General features: G+C 58.3%; 2 protein-coding genes across 2 annotated transcripts in view; one reads left to right on the forward strand and one right to left on the reverse strand.

Annotated features, from left to right (window-relative positions):
• The window catches only part of ADAMTSL2 (ADAMTS like 2), a 30,384-nt gene extending 16,616 nt beyond the window's left edge, over positions 1 to 13,768 (forward strand). Inside the window, exons 12-19 of the mRNA XM_081151566.1 lie at positions 2,993 to 3,090; positions 6,731 to 6,857; positions 8,158 to 8,371; positions 8,453 to 8,608; positions 9,098 to 9,268; positions 9,926 to 10,102; positions 12,102 to 12,246; positions 13,041 to 13,768. Coding sequence (XP_081007692.1) covers positions 2,993 to 3,090; positions 6,731 to 6,857; positions 8,158 to 8,371; positions 8,453 to 8,608; positions 9,098 to 9,268; positions 9,926 to 10,102; positions 12,102 to 12,246; positions 13,041 to 13,159 — 1,207 coding nt within the window. The 3' untranslated portion in view covers positions 13,160 to 13,768. The remainder of the gene's footprint in view (positions 1 to 2,992; positions 3,091 to 6,730; positions 6,858 to 8,157; positions 8,372 to 8,452; positions 8,609 to 9,097; positions 9,269 to 9,925; positions 10,103 to 12,101; positions 12,247 to 13,040) is intronic.
• A 1,379-nt stretch (positions 13,769 to 15,147) lies between these two features.
• Positions 15,148 to 18,126, reverse strand: FAM163B (family with sequence similarity 163 member B). The gene is made up of 2 exons (XM_081151589.1): positions 18,011 to 18,126; positions 15,148 to 17,353 (listed from the first exon to the last, which is right to left on the reverse strand). The coding sequence occupies exons 1-2, from the start codon at positions 18,101 to 18,103 to the stop codon at positions 16,952 to 16,954; spliced, it is 495 nt and encodes a 164-aa protein (XP_081007715.1). The 5' UTR covers positions 18,104 to 18,126; the 3' UTR covers positions 15,148 to 16,951.
• Between the last annotated feature and the right edge of the window lie 5,417 nt (positions 18,127 to 23,543).

Genomic DNA, 23,543 nt, shown 5'->3' on the forward strand with positions numbered 1-23,543 from the left:
CGTCCTAGACAGTCTGGAGGGAAGAAAAGCGAGCAGAGCCTTCTGGTTCATTTATAAACAAGCGCCGTCACCCCAGAGCCTAACCTGCCTGGGGCGCAGGAGCAAGGCGGGGGGCCACCATCTCCCTCCCCGACGGAGGCAGCGGGTGATGGGGGGGAGGGCTGGCGATCTCCTGGGCGCTTTCCTCCTGGCGTGTCAGTGTCAGAAATGCCCTAACCTGCAAGGAGGTTTTTGAGTTTATTTGCGCCAAACCGACGACAATTGCCAGGAAGCAAAATCTCAAAGGATTGAGAAAATGCTCTGGAAATGGCTGTTTTACCACTTACTTTGTACGTCAGAACCAAAGAGGAAGACTAAGGGGGCTACGTGAGCCCACTGGTGATGGATTAGGGCTGCGGGAGGAAGCAAAGCGGGGCAATCTTTAGAACCGGGTTAGGAGTAAAATGATAGACGTGCAGGGACGGACTTGTGCTCCGTTTACATCCGGCGGGTGCAGGATAGTTAACAGTCAAGAATTCACGCGGTAACAGTAACACTGAGGGGGTCTGTGGTCTCTGCTGTTATCAGGTATGTTATCATAGATGCAAAAAAACCCAAAAAACCCAGACAGGCCCAGTTGAGGTAAAGACTGACCTTGGTTAGGGGAAAAAAATTGCTTTGATGTTCCAAAGGTATGTTATCAGGTATGTTATCATAGAGGCAAAAAAAAAAAAAAGCCGACAGGCAGGCTCAGTGGAGGTCAAGACTGACCTTTGTTAGGGGAAAATGCCGGCCTGGGGCATGACCACCGGCCACCAAGGCTTTTAGTTAGGGAGTTTGCATTTCAGACCATCCTAGGTGGCTGCTTTTGGCCTCTGAGTTTGTAAGGCCCCCCACTCGGGCCTCCCCTGAGCTTGTCGGGTTTAGCATGTGGCCCCCTTTTGTCCACAGTAGGCAGCTCCTCCAGAAATACCATTTGTGCTTAAAATCGAAGGGTTATTTTGAACGGGCCACTCTCCCTGGAGTGGGGAGTGAGTCACCGCCTGCTGGCCCAGGAGTGTGTAATTAGATAAAGATGACTTCTCCCCGGTGGGGGGGAGGGCTCGGGACCTGCTCCTCTCTTGTTCTTGGGGGGATTTAAAGCTGTTGAAAGGAGGGTGGGCCACCCAATCAGCACAGCTCAGTGTTTTCCAAATCAAATGTTAGGGAGAGATCTCCCAGGTTCTTCCACCCCCAAGGGCCTTGCTCACAGGGCTCACCCGAGCTGGGTGGCCACCCAGCTCTCCAGGGGTCCTTTGTTCTCAGGTGACAGGGTCTGGGAGAAATGGGGGTGGGCATTTAAAATGTTCTCTCATTTTTTTTTCTCTTTTATTTTTCAATGACAGTTGACATTCAGTATTATTTTGTATTAGTTTCAGGTGTACAGCATAGTGGTCAGACAATCATACAGTTTACAAAGTGCTCCCCCAGGTATTTCCAGTACCCACCTGGCACCATGGACAGTTATGACAATATTATTGACTATGTATTTCCTATGCTGTACTTTACATCCCCGAGTTTCCTCTCATTTTTAAGGAGGACTGGGGTGGGGGGGACCTTCCCCTTCCCTAGAGGAGCTGTGAAAAGGCTGGGAGGCTCCTGGTGTGAAGCCGCCGGGTGGGGGCCCAGGAGGCGTTGAGGAGCTGTGAAGGCAGCCACCTGCTCACCGCCTGCCCCGCCTTTCCCTCCCTCTGGTTCTCCCTGCTCCGCTTCCCTCGGCCCCTCCCTTGGTTTATGCAGCAACATCAATACATTCATTATTTCAGGTCAGCAGTCGGTAGATTCTTTCCTGGTTCTCGGGAGCTGGTGGGCCTTTAGGGGATGTTCATGCAAAAGCAAACTGTAACAGCAATTCTCACCCACTCGTGAAATTCCCAAAGTTGGAATCCAAGCCAACATTGTCCTGCAACTGTCCTGAGCCTGACAGCAGGTCCCAGGAAAGGACCTGAGGATGTGCCCAAATTTCCGAGCTGTGAAATTTAGCTCCTCTCCTCTCCAGCCAGCTCCTCTGGGCCCCAGGGGAGGTGGAGCTGGGGTGGGGGCCTGCTGCAGTATCCCCGAGGGAGACCCAGGCCTGGACACTGTACGGCAGCTAAGCCATCGCCCTGTCCCCTTCTCTGGCTCCACGGGTCTCGGGACCCCGGGGGCCCACTGAAGCCAGACTTCCCTGTCCGGAGCGCAGGCCCTGTGCTCTGGGAGCTGCCGCCTCGGCCACAGCCACTTCTCTCCTCCCCTGCTGAGTCCCCAAGGAGCCTGTACATCGGATATTGAGGTTGGGCCCAGCACACCCACTGGTTCAAAGAAGCAAACAGTCCTAACAATAGTTGGCTCCGGCTGCCCGAGTTCCAGCCAAGAATCCCGGCTGGTTGCTGGCAGGGAGGCTGCGTGCCTTTCTCCTCGCAGAGCGGCCATCGCAGACCTGGGCAGAGGCGTCTGGAGGGGACGCGGCCACGCCCCCGTCTGCGCCGAGCTTTTCTATTTTGATAATCGGAGGCGAATGGCTAGTGTCCCCATTCAATCAGAATCCGAAGGAGAGAGTCCTGGTACATTCTCAGCACGTAGGTGCCTTCTGATGTCCCTTCCGGGGGGGGATCCACTCTCGGATGCTAGAAGGTAATAGTGAGAAGCGAGTGTGTGGAAGCGTCAGTCACAATGCTGGTTTGGCCCCAATTCTCCACAACTCTCCCCCACCCCCGGCCGAAGGAGCTGTGACAAGCTGCTGTGCAGGATGCTTGGACTGTCACTGAGATGGACAAACGTCCCTTCCATCCTAATCCATGCCACCCTATGGGTGCTCCCTCCCATCTATCTGGCCTAGACAGTGGGCACTCCTACCCTAACAGGTGGGGCACTGCCTGGGGCTGTCACATAAAAGCACAGCCTCCCAACAGATGACACACACCCCGAGGGAAACTCCAGCCCGTCAGTGAGTGCTGTGACTTCTCACCCCTTCTCTGCTTGGCCTTGTTTTTAGGACCAGGCCCAAGGCACGCAAGCAAGGCGTGAGTCCGGCGGATATGTACCGGTGGAAGCTCTCGTCCCACGAGCCCTGCAGCGCCACCTGCACCACAGGTACTGTCTGGGCTGCCGGCTGCAGCCCCCTCACTTGCTCCCGCTCCCCGCTGCCCGCAGGGAGCCTGTCTGCTTATCGCTGATCTGGGAGGTAGTTTGATGTCACAGGGGTTTGGGTATCCTGCTTACTGAGGACCGGGTGAGGTTCTGCACACCCCTCAGTGCTCCTCATGATTGCATTCATATCATGTCTATTAGAACAAATGTCCTTTTGGTTACAAGTAAGAAATCTCGGGTGGTGGTGGCTCACTTTTGTTTACAGTGAACCTAGGAAGGGGGAGACAGGCCCACGTGGTCTAGGACCAAGAACATGGTTTGAGCTCTGTGAACTCATCAGAGGAGGAGGTGGGAGGGGGACTGGACCCCTTGGTGGGGCCTGACAGGCAGACATAGGTGGTTAGTAAGTGTTGAGCTGAGACTTGAAGCCATGTCTGTCTGTCCACATGGCTGGCCACCACCACACTGAGACACTGGCTGCAGCCACCAGGGACTGGGTTCCATCTGCTGCCAGCTCTGGTTGTCCCCCTTCCTGGGAGCTGCTGCAAGGTCAGAGCCAGCTCTAAGACCCTCGCAAATGTGGTAGGACGACCCGAGTGCCACCTTGTCTACATCCGGGACTTCATAATTGGGTTTGGACGACAGCTGGGGCTGCTATGAAAATGTAAAGAGCTCATGACCCTGCCCCAGCCCCTTCCCTCAACTGGATGCCCCTGCAGCCTCTGGCCAGTGAGGGGGACAAGGCAAGCCACTCACCAGACCTGGGCAGCCAGTGGTTTGGGCTTGGTCACATCTCCTGCAGCCCTGGCTGGCATCTTAGGATATGGGCCCAAGGGAAGAGCTGGCGAGGTGACCCTGCAGGGCTCAGAAGGGACAATGGGTTCTTGTGTTGGCTCTTGGGCTGGAATCTGGGGCCCAGTCTCCCTGAGCAGGGCATGGGACACACTGTTTGTCCCCTGGCACCTGGAGGGCACAAGCCAAGCTTTGTGGGGTGCCAGCCAGCACCTGAGATGCACTATCTGGTGGACTATACCACAAGCCTCTACTTTCTACCTGTAAAACAGGACATGCACCTGTCAAACGTGGTCGTGGGGACTGATGTGAAATGAGAGGTCTGGCCCTGTGCCACCGCCTCCCACTCACTCTGTGCTTTGCATGTGCTGCTCAAGAGTGGCCCGCTCCTCCCAAAGCCTTGTCTCATGGGCACCGAGGCCAGGCCAGGTGGTGGTGATTACAAACCTCCTGTGGCATGTGGCATCTGTGACTGTCCAGCAGTGTTACCGACACGCCGCAGGGCCCTTGCTATCCTGTGCTTGCTGAGGAGTCACATGAAAGGCTTTTAGATCAAGGAGGCACATCTCCTGTCTCCAAGCTCAGCCGCAAACAGGGAGGCTGCCTTGTTTTCTTCAAAGATGCTCTGCGGTGGTAGAAACGCAGGCCAACTGGCTGGTGCTCTCTCAGTGATTTCAAATGGTTCCTTGGCACCCCCAGGACACAGGAGTGAGGGGAGTGGAGCCCGGGGACCCCAAGCTTCATCCCCTCTGTTTTGTGGTCACCGATTTAAAGGAAGGGCTCCCTGTCTAAGAAAGTTTGGGAAGCACTGTGTTCAAGACTGAGGCAATGAAGAAGGGAGTCCAGAAAATTGGTATTTTCTCTCTCCCAGGATCTCAGGGAGGTTCCCATTTTGGGGACGAGCAAGCCAAGGCCTGGAAAGTCTGACAATATTCACGTCACCCCACCAGGGGAGATTGTGCTGGGACTTGAATTCCAGATTCTCTTGGTGGGGACCTGCCGGGTCCCCACTGGACAGGGAGTGAATGAATAATTGGGCATTGGTGGGGGTCTGTGAGTCCCCAGTCCTGGACCTCTCTGGGCCTCAGAGCTGGTGTCTGAGGCCTGGAACATTCCCAGCAGACCTGGCCAGGAAGCCAGCCTCCCACGCAGAGAGGGCTGCAGACTGCACAGCCCAGTGCTGGCAGAGGGGGGTCCGTGACTGCAGCCTGGCCCGTCCTCCATAGAAAAAAGAAAGAATCCCCGTGTGTGCTGCTTCCCAGGCTGTTTTGTTCAGTCCAGGGCTGGGGCTTGGAGAGGCAGGAGCCCCTGGCTTTCAGACACACAGCGCAGGGAAGGGAGAGCGAGGGGGCTGGGGCTCTCCAGTTATAGGGGACTGATTTCCTCCCGGGGGCTGGCCACCCAGCAGGGGGGTCCATTTCTGCATCATTTAGGAAGGCGAGTCTCTCCCTCCCTTTCCCTCTCTCTCCCCCTCCCTCTCTCTCCCCCTCCCTCTCTCTCCCCCTCCCTCTCTCTCCCCCTCCCTCTCTCTCTCCCTCCCTCTCTCTCTTATACACACAGTAACAACCACAACGATAACAGGCCCTAACCCCACCCAGGCCTTCACCGTTGCTGACAACTACCCTGAGTCATCCTAGCTCCTTGGCGGGGACGCAGCACTGCTTAGCGAGTGTGGCCTGTGTTCCAGCTGGGTGCCAGGCATGGGGGTGCTGAGGGAGGAGGGCAGAGAAGTAGAGGGTGGAGGTGGTCAAGGAATCAACAATACAAGGCTGGAGCTGGCCCTTTACATACTGTCCCCTGATGGGATTTATGGAGTCCTGGGGAGCCCAGAAAGGGAAACACACGAAACATTGGATAAAGATTGTTCAAGAGGGAGTTTGATAAGCATGCCACAGGAGGGCAGGGGGCCTGATGATCTAATAGAATATCTGGGGAGGCCGGAATGGTTAGGTTTCCAATCTATATTAATCCATCCACCCACCCACTCACTGATTCATCCAACCGCCTATCCACCAACCCATCCATCCATCCATCCATCCATCCATCCATCCATCCATCCATCCATCCACCCACCAGCCTATCCATCCACTCACCCAGCAACCTATCCATCTATCCATCCATCCATCCATCCATCCATCCATCCATCCATCCACCCACCCACCAACCTATCCACCAACCTATCCATCCACTCACCCAACAACCTATCCATCCATCCATCCATCCATCCATCCATCCATCCATCCACCCACCAGCCTGTCCATCCACTCACCCAGCAACCTATCCATCCATCCATCCATCCATCCATCCATCCATCCATCCACCCACCAGCCTATCCATCCACTCACCCAGCAACCTATCCATCCATCCATCCATCCATCCATCCATCCATCCATCCATCCATCCATCCACCCATCCACCCACCCACCTACCAATCTACTCACCCATTCACCCACCCACTCACCCATAAATGGGTAGTTGTTGAATGAATAAAAATTAGTGACACCTGGCTTCATGTGCCTTTACAGGGACCAATTTGAGTTTCTTCAAAGCCCAGGGTTTGTGACATATGAACTGGTGCCCAGCCTGGGCTGGATGGAGTGGGGGTGAGGGGGTACAAAGCGTAGCGGTCAGACTGGGACACAGGCGGAGAGAGAGTTCAGATCCTCAAAGCTGTCTTCACTGAGCTCTCCTGTCATAATTCTATAACCTGGTTACTGTCATTATCACCGATTTAAACCAGGAAGCTGGGCTCTGAGCAGCCAGGTGACTTGCCCATGGTCACCTGGCCTGCCTGCTGGTCTCCAAGGTGCTCACGTGTGGCTCACAGGTCTTTCCCTTGTCCTGAACCCAGGGGTCATGTCGACCTACGCCATGTGCGTCCGCTATGATGGCATCGAGGTGGACGACAGCTACTGCGATGCCCTCACCCGCCCTGAGCCGGTCCAGGAGTTCTGTGCTGGGAGGGAGTGCCAGCCCAGGTACTGGGCACCCAGTGCCCCTGGCAGGGTGTGTGTTGGGTGGGGGGAGCTGGGCTCTGCTTTGCTTCTGCCCAGAGGAGCAGAGGAGTCAGCATCCTGCTCCTTCAGGGGGCTCCGTTGGCGGGGCTGGTGGGGAGGGGCCACGCTGACCTGCCTGTCAGAGTCCCTCGGTGTCTGTAGTGTCATCTGTTACAGTGCTTGCACACAGTAGGTGCTCAATCAGTGCCTCCCGAAGCAGATTGAGAAACTGTTCTGAACATTACTCTACTATGGGTGACGCCTTTGCCCTGGGCTTACTTGGTGCAGCGAGGATTTTACGAGCCCTAAGGGGTTATACCCCAGATTCCAAGTGGGCTATCTGTCCCTGTGATGTCGGGGGAGGGCCCGTTTTTCTTTACTTTGTTTTGTTAACCCTCGCCCGAGGAGATTTTTGCCATTGGTTTTTCAGAGACAGTGGAAGGGGGGGAGAGAAAGACACATCGATGTGAGAGAGACGCATCAATTGGTTGCCTCTCGCATGTGCCCTGACGGGCTGGGGATCGAGCCTGCAACCCTTCAGTCTTCGGCCAATGCTCTAACCACTGAGCAACCCGTCCAGGGCGAGGCCCCATCTTTCTAGCCCCAGGCCCGCGTCCTGCCTCACAGATGATCAGAGGTTGAGCCCTCTGTGTCTTCTTCCCAGTCATGGTCACGGGGGGGGGGGGGGGGGGGGGGGGAGCTGGCAGGGGTCCCAGATGAGCCCGAGGGTGTCAGCCTGCTGTCACCTGTCATTGTGTAGGAGGAGCAAGCTCACCTTGCTCCCTGACTCTGCTACGTGCCCCTTTCTCCTGGCTGCTCCCCCGCCCACTCAGGGTCTCCGCTACCTGCCATTCACTCCTTTCTTAGAAGGCGGGGGTGCGGCCCTGGGTCCTGCTGTTCCCCTCAGAGCTTCCATGGCGGGTTCTGGGCTCTGGAACTCGGGGGTGTGATCCCAGTGTGAGCAAAGGGCCAGGGCCAGGACCTGGCTCCCCAAAGTCTCCAGGGGGGTGGGTGAGAGCAGGTGGAGGTAGCTTGGGCTCTTGGGCAAACAAGCCCACTCTAAGCGCCCGCTCCAGGTGCCCGCCCACACCCCACCTAGGTGTTTCCTAGGGGGCTCGGGGTCCCCACGGCAGCAGCCTCCACCGTGGGGCCTCACCAGTGTCCTGTCTGGCTTGGCTCCTGTGATTTGGGACCCCTGGGGAAGGAGGAGGGGTGCACTCCCTTGGGGTGTGGGGCTGCGCGGGAAGGGAGGCGGGGTCACTGAAGGCCCCCCTCCGGGCAGGTGGGAGACCAGCAGCTGGAGCGAGTGCTCGCGCACCTGCGGCGAGGGCTACCAGTTCCGCATCGTGCGCTGCTGGAAGATGCTGTCGCCCGGCTTCGACAGCTCCGTGTACAGCGACCTGTGCGAGGCGGCCGAGGCCGTGCGGCCCGAGGAGCGCAAGACCTGCCGCAACCCGGCCTGCGGGCCGCAGTGGGAGATGTCCGAGTGGTCGGAGGTGCCTGGGCGCGGGCGGGGCGGGCGGGGGCGGGTGGGGCCCCTGCCGCAGGGCCCTGACCGCGGGCGCCCCTCCTCACAGTGCACGGCCAAGTGTGGGGAGCGCAGTGTGGTGACCAGGGACATCCGCTGCTCCGAGGACGAGAAGCTGTGTGACCCCAACACCAGGCCCGTGGGGGAGAAGGACTGCACGGGGCCCCCCTGTGACCGCCAGTGGACCGTCTCTGACTGGGGGCCGGTGAGGGCAGGGCCCTGGGAGGGGGGCTTCCAGGGGTGGCCAGTGAGAGTGGGTCCCGGTGCTTCGCCTCGCTGCGCCTCGGTCTCCCCTTTTTTCTGGGGTGAGGTTTGGGGGGAGAACTGGCCTTTCTCCTTGTTATTATGAAGAATCAAGACCTTTATCCAAAAGCAGGCGGCCCACATGGCAGCCCCCTTTGTGACCCGCTGTCCGTCTCCTTGCGTGTCTGTCTGTGTCTCTCTTGTGGGGGAAGGAAGATGCTCAGATGCTCCCTGGGGTCCCCTCTGGGTGCTGGGTGCACAGATGACCTTTTGGGAATTTTGGTTGTGCTTTTTCTCTCTGTGTGTTTTTATCAAGCGCGCAATATTTCTGTAATTAGAACGGAAAACGTTATTTAAAACGTGGTCGCCACGGCAACGGCTGCCCCAGGCTGCCCAGGGGGCGCGGCAGGGACCCGGGAGGGCTGGGCTCTAACCCCCTGTCCCCCTGCAGTGCAGTGGCAGCTGCGGCCAGGGCCGCATGATCAGACACGTGTACTGCAAGACCAGCGACGGGCGGGTGGTGCCCGAGTCCCAGTGCCAAATGGAGACCAAGCCGCTGGCCATCCACCCCTGTGGGGACAAGAACTGCCCTGCCCACTGGCTGGCCCAGGACTGGGAGCGGGTGAGTGCTCTGAGCCCAGCGCAGGGCCCGCTGCCCGGGAGAGCACTTGGCAAGTGGCCGGACCGACAGACTGGTCAAAACGAGGGCTTAATTGTACGTTCTAATGGAACGAGTCCCTAAAAAATTAATTTGAAATAGAAAAAGCCAAAAAGGTAGGAAAACTCCTTAAAACGTCCCAATCTAAGTAGGCAAATGCTCAGCAATGCATGCAGACGGAGCACTGTCCCTTCCCGTCCCCAGGGCCGTGGCCCCCACACTCCCCACACGTGGAAAACCAGGAAAGGGCTGGCGGCTGTGCTTGCTTCTGGCCCACGGTCCTTGTTCTCATGACCAACTTCATGGTCACAGCCTGCGGTTTCAGACAAATTGTTCTCCACTCGACTGCCCTCTACCAGCTGTTTCAGGTGACCTCTCGTCGCCAAAGCATCTTGGGCCAAATTGTCATTAACTATTTCGGTTTCATAACGGATGGTTTTCTGCTAAATTGCTTCTGATCAAATCCCTTTTGGGCCAAAGAGTTCTCGGCCACTTTGCCACCCATCTCAGCATTTCACCCAATGGCTACTGACCAAGCCATTACCACCCGAGTCCCCGCGGGCCCTGGTTCTAGTCCTCCTGGCCTCTGCCCTCTGACCCCCATCTGTCCCCTGGCCTCAGTGCAACACCACCTGCGGCCGAGGCGTGAAGAAGAGGCTGGTCCTGTGCATGGAGCTGGCCAATGGGAAGCCGCAGACACGCAGTGGCCCCGAGTGCGGGCTGGCCAAGAAGCCGCCTGAGGAGAGCACGTGCTTCGAGAGGCCCTGCTTCAAGTGGTACACCAGCCCGTGGTCTGAGGTGAGCACCGCTGGCCCCTCTGAGGCTGCCTGGGGCCAGGCCTGAGGGCTGATCCTGTCTCTGTACCTCCTCTCCTGCCCCAAGTGCGCCTCAGTCCCCCTTGTAGCCTCCATCACGGCTTTCTGTCCCTGGAAAGCTTCTCAGCTCTACCAAGTCAGCTGGTAGGAGAGCCACCTCTTCCAGGAAGCCTTCTTGGATCTCACCTCTGGGATCCCTGCAATGCTGGTCCAGGGCCTTTCTTAGCCTGGCTTGCTTCTGGCCTTGCATTGCAGCCTTTTAGTCATGCATTTGACAACATATGTGCCTGCCACCCGTCATGAGGCAGACAGCCCAGGTGGCCCCTTAGGGGTTCCTCATGGGCCAACTCTGAATAGGAAGAGATGAATGACACAGTGTCACATGGGACTGGAAGCCTAGGACAGTGACTGTTATATTCCACAGTGTGTCTCAGACACCCACAAGGGAGGCTTCTGTGTTCTTGGTCACCTGGTGGGTAGATGCCACATCCCAAAACTTAAGCGTTCAAGGTGGAGATTCTAAGGGTGAAATGGGGGTGAGCCTGGGGTTCCATGAGTGCTACCCCCTCTCAGAATGGGAAGGGCCGGGACCTCCGCACGCCCCCATCCCTGCCCAGGCCCAGGGTTCTCAGTGGGGAGACTCAGGGTGGCATCTGGGCTCAAACCCTGACCTAGATGAACCTCTGCTCACCCTACAGCACAGGCACTCATTCGAGAACCAGAACAAGTAGTTATTCATTCTGTGTTGTCAGCCAAAGGACCCTGGGGAGAAAGAGAGGGGCTGAGGGGAGGTGAGGGGCTTTCCTGGGGGCGTCAGTCAGGGGGACCAGGAGGGGCTAGTGGCTACGGAGACCAGGACATGGTAAGGAGCAAGGGGCCCCCTTGAATGGCTGTTTGGCTGGGAGGTGAGGGTGGGAAGGGCAGCAGGTGTGGCTGGACTAGGGTTTGGGGTCCCCAAGAGCCATCCCAGACCTGCACATTGGAAAGAGCATCAGCCTCAGAAGATGGGAGGGCAGCTGTGGGTGCGGCCAAGACCTACTAGGTGCAGGCGCTGTGCTGGGTGCCAGCCTGGGAAGGGGGAGAGCCATGAAGGGGGGAGAGCCCAAAAGACAGCTTGGGAGTGCTGGGGGAGGGGCATCCCCGCAGTGCCCTGATGAAGTGAATGGGTGAGGGGTGACTGGCATGGACGGGGGTGGGGGTGTTGGGGGGGAGGCTCGGTAAGAGTTTGTTCCTCCAGCTGCTGCATCCACTCCCCAGGGACAGAGAGTTAGGCGCCGGGGCACGTCCAGAGGCTCCTCTGGGCGTCCACCCGAGGCTGACTGTCCTCTGTGCTCAGTGCCGAGCCAGCCTTTCGTCTCTCCAGACTGGGCCAGCCCCAAGCTGGGAGGGGGCACGGTGGGCGGCCCTCCCTACCAAGTCCTCTGCAAACCGGACTGGAGGGTGGGCCCAGGGAACCGAGGGCCGGGTCCCAGATGGGCCTGGGTGACGTGGGGTCAGCCTCGTGGGGGGAGCGAGAGGGAGCCACCGCCTACGGGCTGTTGACAGGAGGATGGCCGGATAACTGGGGTCAGCAGCTGTCCCTGGTGTTCTGGGTAGCTCAGCGGGGTTTTCCGAGGGCAACATCTGGACAGTGAGCCTCGGTGGTGGGGGTGGCTTTGGAAGCTCTGCTTCATTGGCCCACAGCGAACACAACTTTTTACTGGAGTGGAAAACCAGCGCTCTCCCTGGGCCCTGGCCCGCATGTCCTGGGCATGGAAGGACCTGGGAAAGCCTGGAGGGATCGTTGAGAGAGGAGGGGCTCACCCCCTTCTGTGCAGGCAGGGAGACTAAGGAAGCACTGGGTGGGGCTGAATATCAGTCTCCTGACTGCCAGCCAGGGCCCTTCCTGCCCTCGGCACCCCAGCTCTCTTGTGCCCTGTGTTAGTTGAGACCCAGCAGCCTGGTGAGATGGCGGGGTCTCTCATACCCACTCTCCCCACCAGTGCACCAAGACCTGTGGGGTGGGCGTGCGGATGCGAGATGTGAAATGCTACCAAGGGACCGACATTGTCCGTGGCTGCGACCCGCTGGTAAAGCCCATCGGCAGACAGGCCTGCGACCTGCAGCCCTGTCCCACAGAGCCCCCAGGTGAGCAGGGGGAAGGCTGATGGTGGGGCAGGGCTTTCAAGGAGCTGTGAGCAGAGCCAGGCCTCAAGGAGGTGCAGACATCAGCCAGGGGACTGGGCCATTCGTGGCTTCAGAGACCAGGGCGTGTTGGGGAGCAAAGGTTCCCTCTGGAATGGCTGAGCCTGGCTGGGAGGTGAGGGCAGGAAGGATAGCAGGTGAGGCCTGACTGGTGCTCAGAGTCTCCAGGAGCCATGCAGAGACCTGCACCTGGGAAAGAGCATTGACCTCAGAAGATGGGAGGGCAGCTGTGGGTGGGGGGTGGGAACTCAGTGCTAGGCACACAGAGGCAGGGCGGCGAGGGGCCGAAGCATCTCTGGCTCCGGCACCCGGAAGATGGACGAGCCAGGCTTGGAGTGGGGCACTGTGGGTGGGTGATGAGCTCTGGATCTATTGAGTGGAGGTGTCACCTGTGGGCCTCCCAGGGATACTTTGGGGGTGAGATCAATGGCTCCTCCAGATCCTGGTCCCTGGACATCACCCTTCCCTGAGCACAGGTCAAACCACCTGTCGGGACCTATGAAGGTCCTAGAAGGGGTGGCAAAGAAATAGAGCCTGAGTGCTTGCAGTGGGCTGGGAGGCCCACTGCCCCTGAGCCTGGAATGGGCACGTATGGGCCACCTGTCCACAGGTGCTGTCACCCAGGGCCACCCTCGTGCAGACCTCATTCCCTCAGTTGAGGAAAAGAGAAGTGGGAGTAGTGGGGTGAGGTGGAGGAGGGTCCTATCCTGATGTCTCCCATCATGTTCCTTCTCCAGATGACAGCTGCCAGGACCAGCCGGGCACCAACTGCGCCCTAGCCATCAAGGTGAACCTCTGCGGCCACTGGTACTATAGCAAGGCGTGCTGCCGGTCCTGCAGGCCCCCCCACTCCTAGCCTGGCAGCTGCTGCCTGAGAGACCCGAGCGCCCCGCCCCTGGGGCCCCCATGGACACCCTCCCTGCAGGGCGCCCGGGGCTGTGAAGACGTGACACTGAGCCTCTGCTCTCCCCGGGAAGGAGAGCCCCCCAGCGCCTGTCGGCCTCCCCAGACAGAGCCACCCCTGCTGCAGGCAGTTGTTCTTAGAGCCTGAGCCTGGTGTGTCTGTGGTTGCTGCCCCCAGCACCCAGCCCAGCACCCAGCTGCCCAGGGCCCAGGGCCCAGAGCCCAGAGCCCAGAGGTGAAGGTAACCAGCCGCCTGCCTCCGAGCCCCTTCCCTTCTCTGGGCGGCCTGGGAAGGTCCCGTCTGCCTCAGGGCGGATGGTGGAGGGGGCGTAGGGCAGGCAGGAAGATGCGGGTGCTGCCTCGGGTCCTGGGCCACTTAGGTGTCCTCCTTCCAGAGGAACGTTATCTCCCATCTTAGCACCCGGCGCTTCCCTTACACCAAGCTCACTCACGGAGGGACCCACCGCACTTTACGCCCGGGAAGGGGCACTCCTCACGGCATCCCTGTTGTCGTCTCCGTCAGTACTCTGTATGTTAATAAAGAGGTTGTATTTATGGCCGCATCGTGGGCTCTCAGTGCTCTGGCTGGGGGGCTGTGAGAGTCGGGGGGGGGCGTCCAGCTCCCTGCTTCAGGGAGATTTGCTGAGGCCTCGGGTCTGGGAACAGGGCTGGGGCTGGAGCTGCGGGCTCCCCGAGGAATGACAGGTGGCAGAGTGGGGAGCCCGCAGGCAGGAGCGTTCAGGGGCCACCAGGACTCGATGCTGGAGTCAGAACTGAGTCAAATTCTTGAGGCTACCAATGGTGGGGACCTGGGAGTGGGAGACCTGGGGCGCCTGGAGGGTCCTAGTAAAACATGGGGGCCTGTGAGGACCAAGGGGGAGCTTAGAGGGCCCTTGGGGGATGCTGGCGAAAATTCCATAATTTAAACCTCGGGAGAAAGCACCCACTCAGGATGTGCTGGGCAGAGGGAGGAGATGAGACGTGAGGGTAGGGGCCCACATTGAGAGCTCAGGAAACATCCGTCATTACCGTTTCGAGACCTCATAGAAGGACTCATCTGGACTTGGGGCGCAGGGACACAGGAGGGCTTCCCGGAGGAGGTTCTGTTTAGGCTGGTCCAACAGCAGGAGTGGCTCTCCCAGATGAAAGGGTGGGGAGGAGTGTGGAAAAGAGGAACAGCCTGTACAAAGAGGAGAGCCTGGGGGTGTCCGGGACGCTGAAAGCAACGTGGGACCAGGCAGGGCGAGGATGCCACAGCGGCGTCTCCTTTGGGGACAGGTTGCAGGATGGCAAGTGGCTGCTCCCCTGGGATGCAGGGCCAGCCTGTCCCCAGACTGAGGCCAGAGCAGGGGCCCCGCAGTGTTTAGGATGGTGTGACTGAGTGACACTGGAGGCCTGTGTGGTGGGCTTGCTCAAGGTCACTGGCTGAGGTGAGTCACCGTAACCCAGTGTCCCCACCATCGTGCCCTGTCATTGACCCCTGCTCTTCACCCCACTCTCCACCCCCATCTCCTCTCCTGTGTCCTTTCGGCCAACACTTATCGTGCGCCCACAAATGCCTGTGCCCAGGCTCTGTGCCCAGTTTGCCAGCTCCGTGTCGTCCCCTCCTAAAAGCTGCATTAGTCTTTGTCATAATCACCCCTCTGTGCGGATGCCAAGACTGAGGCCCAGAGATGTCAGTCACTTGCCCCAGGTGACCCAGCCCGTCCCCCGCAACCGCTCTCCAGGAGCTCAGAATTTACGTCCATGGTCCCCAGTCTCTGAAGATGGACACGGCACCCGGGGAAACTCAAAGACGAACGTGGCTCGCTGTGGCCACCCCTCCGGGCAGGGAGCCCTGACCCCACGGGCTGGACAGGAGAAGGCGGGCTCCGCCTGGCACCGGGCTGCACACAGCTCTTCCCAGAAGGTGCAGAGAGGGTTGGGGCTGCAGACAGCGGTGCGGTGTGCTGAAGACGCGTTTATTGGCTTCCTGCTGTGCCCGGGGAGTGGGCAGCTCCCCGCAGGCCCCGCAGTGGGCCTGAGTGAACGCGCATGGGTGGTGCTTCTCTCATTTCAAACTGATCTATGAATCTACACAGAGGACAGAGATTAGCAAAGGAAAGAGGAAAATGGAACGTAACGGCCCCAGGAAGTGCCACCTCCTGGCCCTCGCCCCCCCCCCCGCCCGCCCCCCAAGCTGATGCATCAGAAACAAACGCGTGGGGTTCCACAAGGGCAGGGGGGGTGAGTGGGGCTCTGGGAACCTCTGGGATGAATTCCAGTAGTGTGTCCAAACTGAGGCAGGAGGAGAAAGGAAGATGAGGGGGAAAATTGAGAATACTAAAAATAGTAAGTCTTTGCCAGCTCCGCGCACGTCCAGTCCAGCCGTCTCAGCTCATCAGCGGTTTCGAGTAAGAGCAGCTCGGACTGCCCATGGCTCAGGGACGGTCACTTGCCCTCATAGGTTTGTCTTATAGGAAGGCTGGTGGCTGCGGAGCTCCATCCATCTTCCTGGGTAGATGGGGCCTACCCTACCCTAGGGTTCCAGGGGCAGAGAGAGCCCTGGAGAGGGCAGGGGGGCATGCTTCAAAGAGAGGAAATGCTGCCTCTGCCAGGGTGAGGAGCTGCGTCCCCCATGGTGGGCGCCCCTGGCTTTGGGACATTTCTCCAGTGGCCACTGGGCATTGCTTCCCTAGCCAGAGAGAGGGAGCCGAGAGGGGTCTCCTGGGGAGACCTCCAGCTCCACTGACAGCGTGGTGGAGAGTGGGCTCAGCTGAGGCCTTCACTCAGAGCAGGGCGGGGTGGCCAGGCCTGCCTGGCTCCCAGATCCTCCAGAGAAACGGGGCAGGGAGAGACGGGTCTGTCTCCCCGGGACCAGAGCTTGAAGGGCTCCCAGAGGCTGAGGCCCAGGATGGGAGGGCCTGTCTCAGGTCTCATGGGGAGTGAGTGGGTCTCTTAGCCCTCGGTCCATGGCTCTGTCCACCCCGCCAGGTCAGGTCTGAACATTGGGCTGTTTTAGTGCAGACACTCCTGGAGCAGGTGGTTGGGACAAGGCCTCTTTCACCAAAAAGCCAGTTGGCAAAATCACCGATTGTGCATCCCTGAGGCCTGGTCGCCCCTGAAACTCCCCCTTCTGAGGGATTCTGCAGAGAGATCAGCTCAGCCTAGGTCTCAGCTGCCTGGCACTTGAAGCTAGGGGTGTGGTGGGGGTGGAGAGACAGAGCCCCCCATCTCCCATTCTGGTTGGAGGGACAAAGTAGTTGGTCTGAAATCGCCAGGGAAGGCGGGCTGCAGGGCCCCGAGCATTGCCGTGGCCACCCCGTCCTGGGTCAGGTAGGCAGACTAAGGCCGAGGGAGGGAGTGCCAGGGCTGGCGGCGCAGCCAGGGGTGGCTGAGTGGAGGCCACTTTCCACCCCACCTGTGCTAAATGGCGAGGGGGTCAGGAGCCCTGCCTCGCTCTGCGGTGCTCACCTGGACGCCACGGTTCGCCTGTGCTGCATCACCCCTGCCTCCCTTCCAGCCCTGGTCACCTCTAGCCCTGGCCCTGCCTGCCTTCCCTCGCCTTGTCCCTGCAGCGAGCCCTGGAGCTCCCTGAGGGTAGGGCCCCGCGATGACAGGGGTGGGACGAAGGCTGGGCCAAGCCCAGGTCCTGGTCTGGGGCCAGGCTGGCGGGCCGCGGGGACCCCTCCATGGTCTCCAAACCTGTGGGGCGGGCAGGAAGGGTGGAGGGGTGGGGGTGCGGAGGGGTAGGGGCGTGGGCCTGTCAGACGTCGGTGCTGATGCTGCGGCTCCGCGAGAAGGCCTCCCGCATGGCCGAGAGGCGGCCGGGGTTGAGCGCCTGCAGGCCTGCAAAGGGCCCGGGCGGCAGCTCCGCGCCCTCCCGGCCGAGGGCCTCGTAGCCCACGAGGTCCCCTCCGTTGCTCACGCCCTGGTCCTCGGGCTCCTGCAGGAAGAAGGTGGGCGGCTCGTAGTAGGAGCAGCTGCGGCAGAGGGCGCGGGCCTGCGGGGACCTCTGGCCGAAGGCGGCGGAGGCGGCGGGGTGGAGCGCGGGCCCGTTGGTCAGCACCAGGTTGCGGTTGCAGTGCAGCGGGGGCAGGCCCGAGTGCACGGCGAAGTCGGGCTCCTCCTCGTCTTCCTCAGGCTCCTCCTTCTTGCAGCAGTAGTACTGCGGGCACAGGGCTGGTGACCCCACTGCCCACCTCCCCCGGAGCACAGAGAGGGGGCCGGGGCGGGCAGGGCACTGACCCCGGGACCCACAACCACCACTCAGGCCGGGCGCCCTGCCGAACACTCTGCAACGAAGCGTTCGCTCGTTTTATCCCCGTAGCAGCCGAGGCAGGTGCAATTAATACCTCCATCGTGCAGGTGGGGAAACCGAGGCACGAAAGGGTCAGGCGGCCTGGCCTCAGCACTGGGGTGTGCTGCCTCGGCCTGCACGTGGCTTCCCCTCCTTCCTCAGAAAGATGTGCCCGCCCCCCAACCCCAGACTGCCCTGAAGTGTGGGTGGGGGAGAGCAGGGCTCAAGCGCTCACCTCTGCCCTCCCCTCGATGGCTGTGTGCCGCTGGCTAAGTCCCTTACCCTCTGTGAGCCTCAGTGTTTGCGAAGCCCTGGGCAAGGGGCGCCAGGCAGCCGCGGTCACTGAGCCCCCAGAGGCAGAGTCAGGCCAGGGCTGTCTGCTTGGCACTTTATCCGAGACCTGACTCTTCCCCCTTCCTGGGCCCCAGGCTTTGTGGGGGGCTCCATCCCCCTACAGGGCCACCCTCCTGGCTTCCCTCTGAGGCCCTCCCCCTGCCCCCCAGTACGTGCAGCCCCCCCCAGTACCTGTAGCCGGCAGTAGCACAGAACTGCGATGATGCACAGCAGAATCACAGTCGCCAAAATGCCCCCGGTGATGACCACCGTCCCGGCTGTCATCCGCCCCCTTCTCCATCAACAGCCTGCAACACACACACAGCGTGGTTCAGGCCCTGGACCGTGTTCTCAGGGGTTAGAGCGGTGGCCCCGGGAGGGGCTCCTGTGGGAGGCAACCAATCAATGTGTCTCTCTCACGTCGATGTTTCTCTCTCCCCCTCCCTCCGATGGAGATTAACAAGAAAACAAAAAAACACACCAAAAACCACGTCTCACGACACACGGGGAAAGGGGGGAATCAAATACCCCAGGGCGCGTGCAGCAGGCGGGAGGAGGTCCGGGCCGCCCTCCCGCCCCCGTTCCCACATCTGCGGGAGGTGACGTGTGCGTGCCGGCCTGGCTCCTGGGGTTCGGGCGATTTCGTGAGCATGTATTTTAGCGCCCAGCGTCGTGCTCTCGATGGATGGCCCCCTTCCAGCCTGGCTCCACAGGCTCGTGCATTTAAAAATGTACCTGAATGCAGCCCAGCTGAACATATGGTTTTATAACCTGCTTTTTCCGCCCCAAAAGATCACCCTTACCTTTTCATAGCACCACATTTTCTTCTGCAACATCACTTCCAACCCTGTTCCGCTGTATGACATAATGGATCCCTTTTCTTTATAATTTTTAATCGTGATAAAGTGCACATAACATATAACTCGCCACCTGAACCAGTTTCAATTAAGCTCGGCGCTGTTAGGTATATCCACATTGCTGTGCAGCCCATCTCCAGAACTTTCTCCTTTTTGATATTTAGGCTGTTTACATTAAAAAAAAATGTATTAAGCCCATGTTTTAAAAAAGCATTTTTTTTTTGGTAGCTAAGTAATTGGAGCCGCTTGAATTACAGAACCTACTTCAAATACTTTTCCAGGATCAATTCTTAGAAGTGGGATTTGCAGGCCTAGGGATGTGCCCTTTTAAACTATTTATTGCGGAAAATGTCACACAAACAGAAGTAGAGGGAATGAACAAGCTGTCACCAGGGGCTCGGGTTGGCTTGTCCAGCCAGGTGCTGATAAACCAGTTCTCAGAATAAAAGCCTCCGCACTTGGAACATCTGCTGAGGTCTGAGGCGTCAATGTTCCTGCTATGGCTGTTTCACGTTACCAAGGTTAACGTCTGGCTTGCAAAATTCCTGAGTGGTTAGCAATTACCTCTCACAAACCAGTAGGAGCTGGCTTCAACATACCCTGCCTCAGTTTCCCATCCATCGATTTTCTTTGCAGGGGGATGGCGTGTGAGGGAGGTGGCCATATCTGTTAAATCATAAATACTTCACATGTAAAATCTGACAGGGGGGCTTAGAAAAAAAATCCAGTCTGCGTTTAGCTTTCCACAATCACCTCCAAAATGACTTTTCACAGCTTGTTTGTTCAAATCAGGATCTGTTGCGGTTGGCTGTTGTTTTTTGTGTGTGTTTTTTCTAATATGTTTTTATTGATTTTAGAGAGAGAGGAAAGGAGAGGGAGAGACAGAAACATCGATGAGAAAGAGACATCACCATTGATGGGCTGCCTCCTGCACGCCCCCCGCTGGGGATCGAGCCTGCAACCCAGGCATGTGCCGTGACCAGAATCAAACCAGTTCACGGGTCGATACTCAACCACTGAGCCACACTGGCCGGATGCGGTTGGCTGTTTTGACCCTAGCAAAGTCTGGTTCCCATCACCCCCCTCCCCCGTTGTTTAGAGAAGAAACTGGGCCATTGCTCTTACAGAATTTTCCTTGTAGTAGAGCAGCCTGGGGTTTCCTCAAGCGGCCTTTGACATGTTCCTCTATCGCTGCTTTGTCCCCTGAACTGGCTTCCTATCGCATCCCGTGCAGGGCCCGGGGACTGTGGTCCCTCTGAGTGGTGCTGAGATTAAGCAGTGGGTCCAGCCACGGTCAGCCCAATCCTTCTGATGCAAAGTCCCCCATCGGCCCCCCGCCTGATGCTTTTAGCAGCCCCTGGGGGTGCTTACCCTGGCTTGTTATTTCATGAGAGGGGCTGTGCACTGCGTTTTTGAATGCTATCGTTTCTTCTGCATTTATTAGCTCTGCTCCTCTCCCGAGAACTTGCCCTATCACCTAGATGGTTACCCTAAAATACAGTCCACAGAGCGAAGGCATGGGCGCTCAGTTCTTAATTTATCAATTTTCAGAAGAAGGTGGTGCCTCAGGAGGTTTGTGGTTGTTTCATCGTATCACTGTGACCTCCTGACTTTTATACATTTGTTATGTTTTGATTCAAAGAAGCAATGATTCTTTCTGATGTTCAAATGATCCCGTGGGGACCGTGGGTTTGGAGGCCCCTCCAAGTTGGCTACTGTGTGATTTGATGCCACCCCACTAATCCTTGAGGGTGTTTTGCTTTTAGACACAGGATATCCTGGCTCCTATTGCCCCAAACCTGGACCCATCCCTTCTCTGCAGCCCCTGGGTCTGTCAGTGGGAGGGGTTTGTAGAGCACACAGTCTGGGCACCTGGGTGCTCACTGCTCCTGGGTTTCCATTGGTTCTAGTTCCATTGGTTCTAGGCTGTTTCAGTGACCAGAGCTCGGGAATATTTTTATTTTTATTTTTTAGGAAGAGAAAAATAAAACATGAGTCATGCTGGTATTTCTACTTAAAATGAGAGCTTACAGGGTTGTTACTTGTTCAAGGTTGGTGTCTACATGACTTCTACAGTAACAATCTTTTTCCTAATAACACACTTATTTGTGTTTTCCCATTATATATAACAATTAAAAATAACATTACCAATGAGTTTACTAACAAGTCTACTGAATGGATTTTGATATTTATTTGCTTGTTTGGAGGCTGTTGTTTTTACCCCCTTAGGGATGTGTAATGACTTAGCTGTTAATGTGGTTTTCCCACCAAATTGGTACTCCTGTTCTTTTATTCCGCTTAGTGTTCTCTTTTTAAAACTTGGTTTAATTTTGATTTTTAATTGTAGAAAACATTTGGTTCCAGAGTCAAGAGCATAACCCGTGCATTCAGGCAGAATACCCTGCTTCCATCCCTGCCCCCCCCCCCCCCCCCCCCCGCTCAGCCCAGAGGATACTTTCATTTGATTCTGGGTTGGTCCCTCCATTGCTTTTTTCTAAAAACATAGGAAAATACATATTTCCTTCCCCCTTCTAAGCAAAAATGGGATTCCCTATAAACGCTGCATGTCCCTTGCTTTACCTGGGGGTCTGTCCCCAGAACAACCCCGTTTCCCTGGGTACTCGCACCTATCTCCCCAGGGTCCCTGCAGAACTGACAGAGCAGCCTGCTCCTGCCCACAGCTGCGCTGCTGGGGGAGCCCCGTGCCCGCCGCGCCCCACGGGTGGGCATCCCTTTGACTTCCCACTTTCTGCGATTACAGGAATTTGCAGTGAAGAGCTTAGTGGTATGTATGCTTCTTAAGTTTTTGATAAACCCTGCCAAGGACTTGCTGGAATTCAGGCTAATTTTTCTCTTCCAGGAATGTGTGAGGATAACTGACAGATGGGGTTTTCGTTCAGAGACTCCGGGTCTGGGCGGGAGGGGGCTGAGCCCTTGCACCGGGGCGGGGGGGCTGGGAAGGTATGTGGGAGGCGGGGGGTGTTTATGGAGGAGTTGGTAGTGGGGTCTGCAGACCCACAGTCAGGTGGCCTGGGAGGGAGCACAGGATGACCGGGGCCCCTATGACCATAAGGAAGGGGGGACACAGATGTGAACTATCATGAAGGGTGTTGCCCAGGCAACATTGTGCATTAGAGGCAAGGTTGGGTCAGGAACCCAGACCTCCGACAGACAGACAGACAGACAGACAGGCAGAGAGGCAGATCTAGACAGACCCAAAGTGATTAGACAAGGAGACACAGACTCACAGACAGCTCCAAATGCAGACAGACGGAGGTGCAGACAGGCAGATCCAGACAGCCTGACCGACAGGGCCCGAGTCAGGGAGACACAGTGCAGGCCACACAGACAAACAGAGCAGGAGCCTGGGACCCCCACATTCCTGGGCGCCCTGCCGGGCAGCCGACCTGCCTTGGCCCCTGGGGCGGCTGAGGCCAGCTGGCCCGCCAGCCCTGCCGAGGGTGCAGCCCGACACAGGCCGATCTAGGGAGCTGGGTGTGCAGATGAGGTGGCTGGGGGGGGACGCTGGGTGGGGGCCAGGCCTGCTGTCCAGATGCGTTCCATGCTCTTCACTGAGGTGAAGCGAAGCAGAGCCGGCAGCTGCGGGCAAAGCGCTGGGCCTGGGCCCCTGCACCCTCCCGTCCTGCGGGGCTCGGGGGCACCACATGCACCCCGGCCTTACTCTGGAGTGGCGGAGAGCAGGCAGGGGAATGACCCCCGGGGCCCCTCCCTAGTCCTCAGGGAGCCGTGGAGGGCAGAACAGGCAGAACAGGCACTGGGACCCCACTTTGCAAGTGAGGAGACTGAGGCCCGGAGAAGGGCAGGGCCACTCCCAGTGATCCAGCCAAACCCTGTACCCCGTCAGGATGGGCTGGTCCCCGAGCTTCATTCCGGCAAATGGTCCCCACCCCAGCAGACAGCCACACACGCCCACTGCCTGCCACAGGAAACCCAGGGCTGCCCCGGCCCAGAGGGCGTCAGCGTCACCATCTTCCCGTCACGCTTGTCAGGCAGGTCCCCCTCTCTGAGACATCACACTAACCCCATGGGGTGTGGACCCCACTTCTGAAGATGAGGTGGGGGAGGGGACCAGCACCCGGAAGTTTCAGGGACGGGGTCAAGGCCGGATCTGCTGTTACTATCACATCTTGTGGCAGGAACATGTCCCCCCATTCCTGACTGCCGAGCCCCACACCTCTATAGTATGTCTCATACTCTGCAGCCCACGCACTACTGCAGCAATGGTTTCGGGGTGCCGGCCCAGCCCCCATGTCCTGTCCCTGAGCCATGCGCCTGGGAGCTGCATTTGTACCCCCTGCACCTGCCCATTTGGCCATAGCTTCCTGAGGTTAGGGTGGACCAGCACCAAGGTTGGGAAGTGACATTGGGAGCTAGACACTGGCTGGTAACTTGACCTTGGGTGGAGACCAGGGTGCTCCAGCGGCAGCTAAGGAGGTCCTTCCAGCCAGGTGTGTGGAGGCCCAGAAGGGCCGGGCCAGGAGGGAGAGAGGAGGGACGCAGGTGCCCTGAGAAAGCCAGGCTGTCTGTGGTCTTGACTCATGGGGTTCCAATTCCCTCCCCAAATCTGCAGAGTGACTGTGAATATGTCACCTTGAATGCGTTTCTGCTATTTATGCCCAGAAAGATCATTGGTCCCACTTCATCGACGAGAGAACTCACTGAGCTCGGCAGAAATCAGGGGTCATGCAGGGATTAAAGTCTGTGCCTAGAGGTGCAGCACCTCCCCCAGACCCCAGCTGGACCCCGAGAGCCAGCCTGGCTCTGCCTCCACATAGTTGTAAGAACAAGGCTTCTCTGTGCCTCGGTTCCCTACTCATTAGTAAAATGGAGACAACGTCAAGGACTCT

Source organism: Miniopterus schreibersii (assembly GCF_964146895.1).
Source record: "Miniopterus schreibersii genome assembly, chromosome: 11".
Taxonomy (NCBI): domain Eukaryota; kingdom Metazoa; phylum Chordata; class Mammalia; order Chiroptera; family Miniopteridae; genus Miniopterus; species Miniopterus schreibersii.

Coding starts and splice junctions, on each gene's coding strand:
- FAM163B (XM_081151589.1), bottom strand. CDS start 18,103: ATGACAGCCGGGACGGTGGTCATCACCGGGGGCATTTTGGCGACTGTG. Junction 17,354..18,010: donor TGTGCTACTGCCGGCTACAG/GTACTGGGGGGG, acceptor CTGTGCCCGCAG/TACTACTGCTGCAAGAAGGA.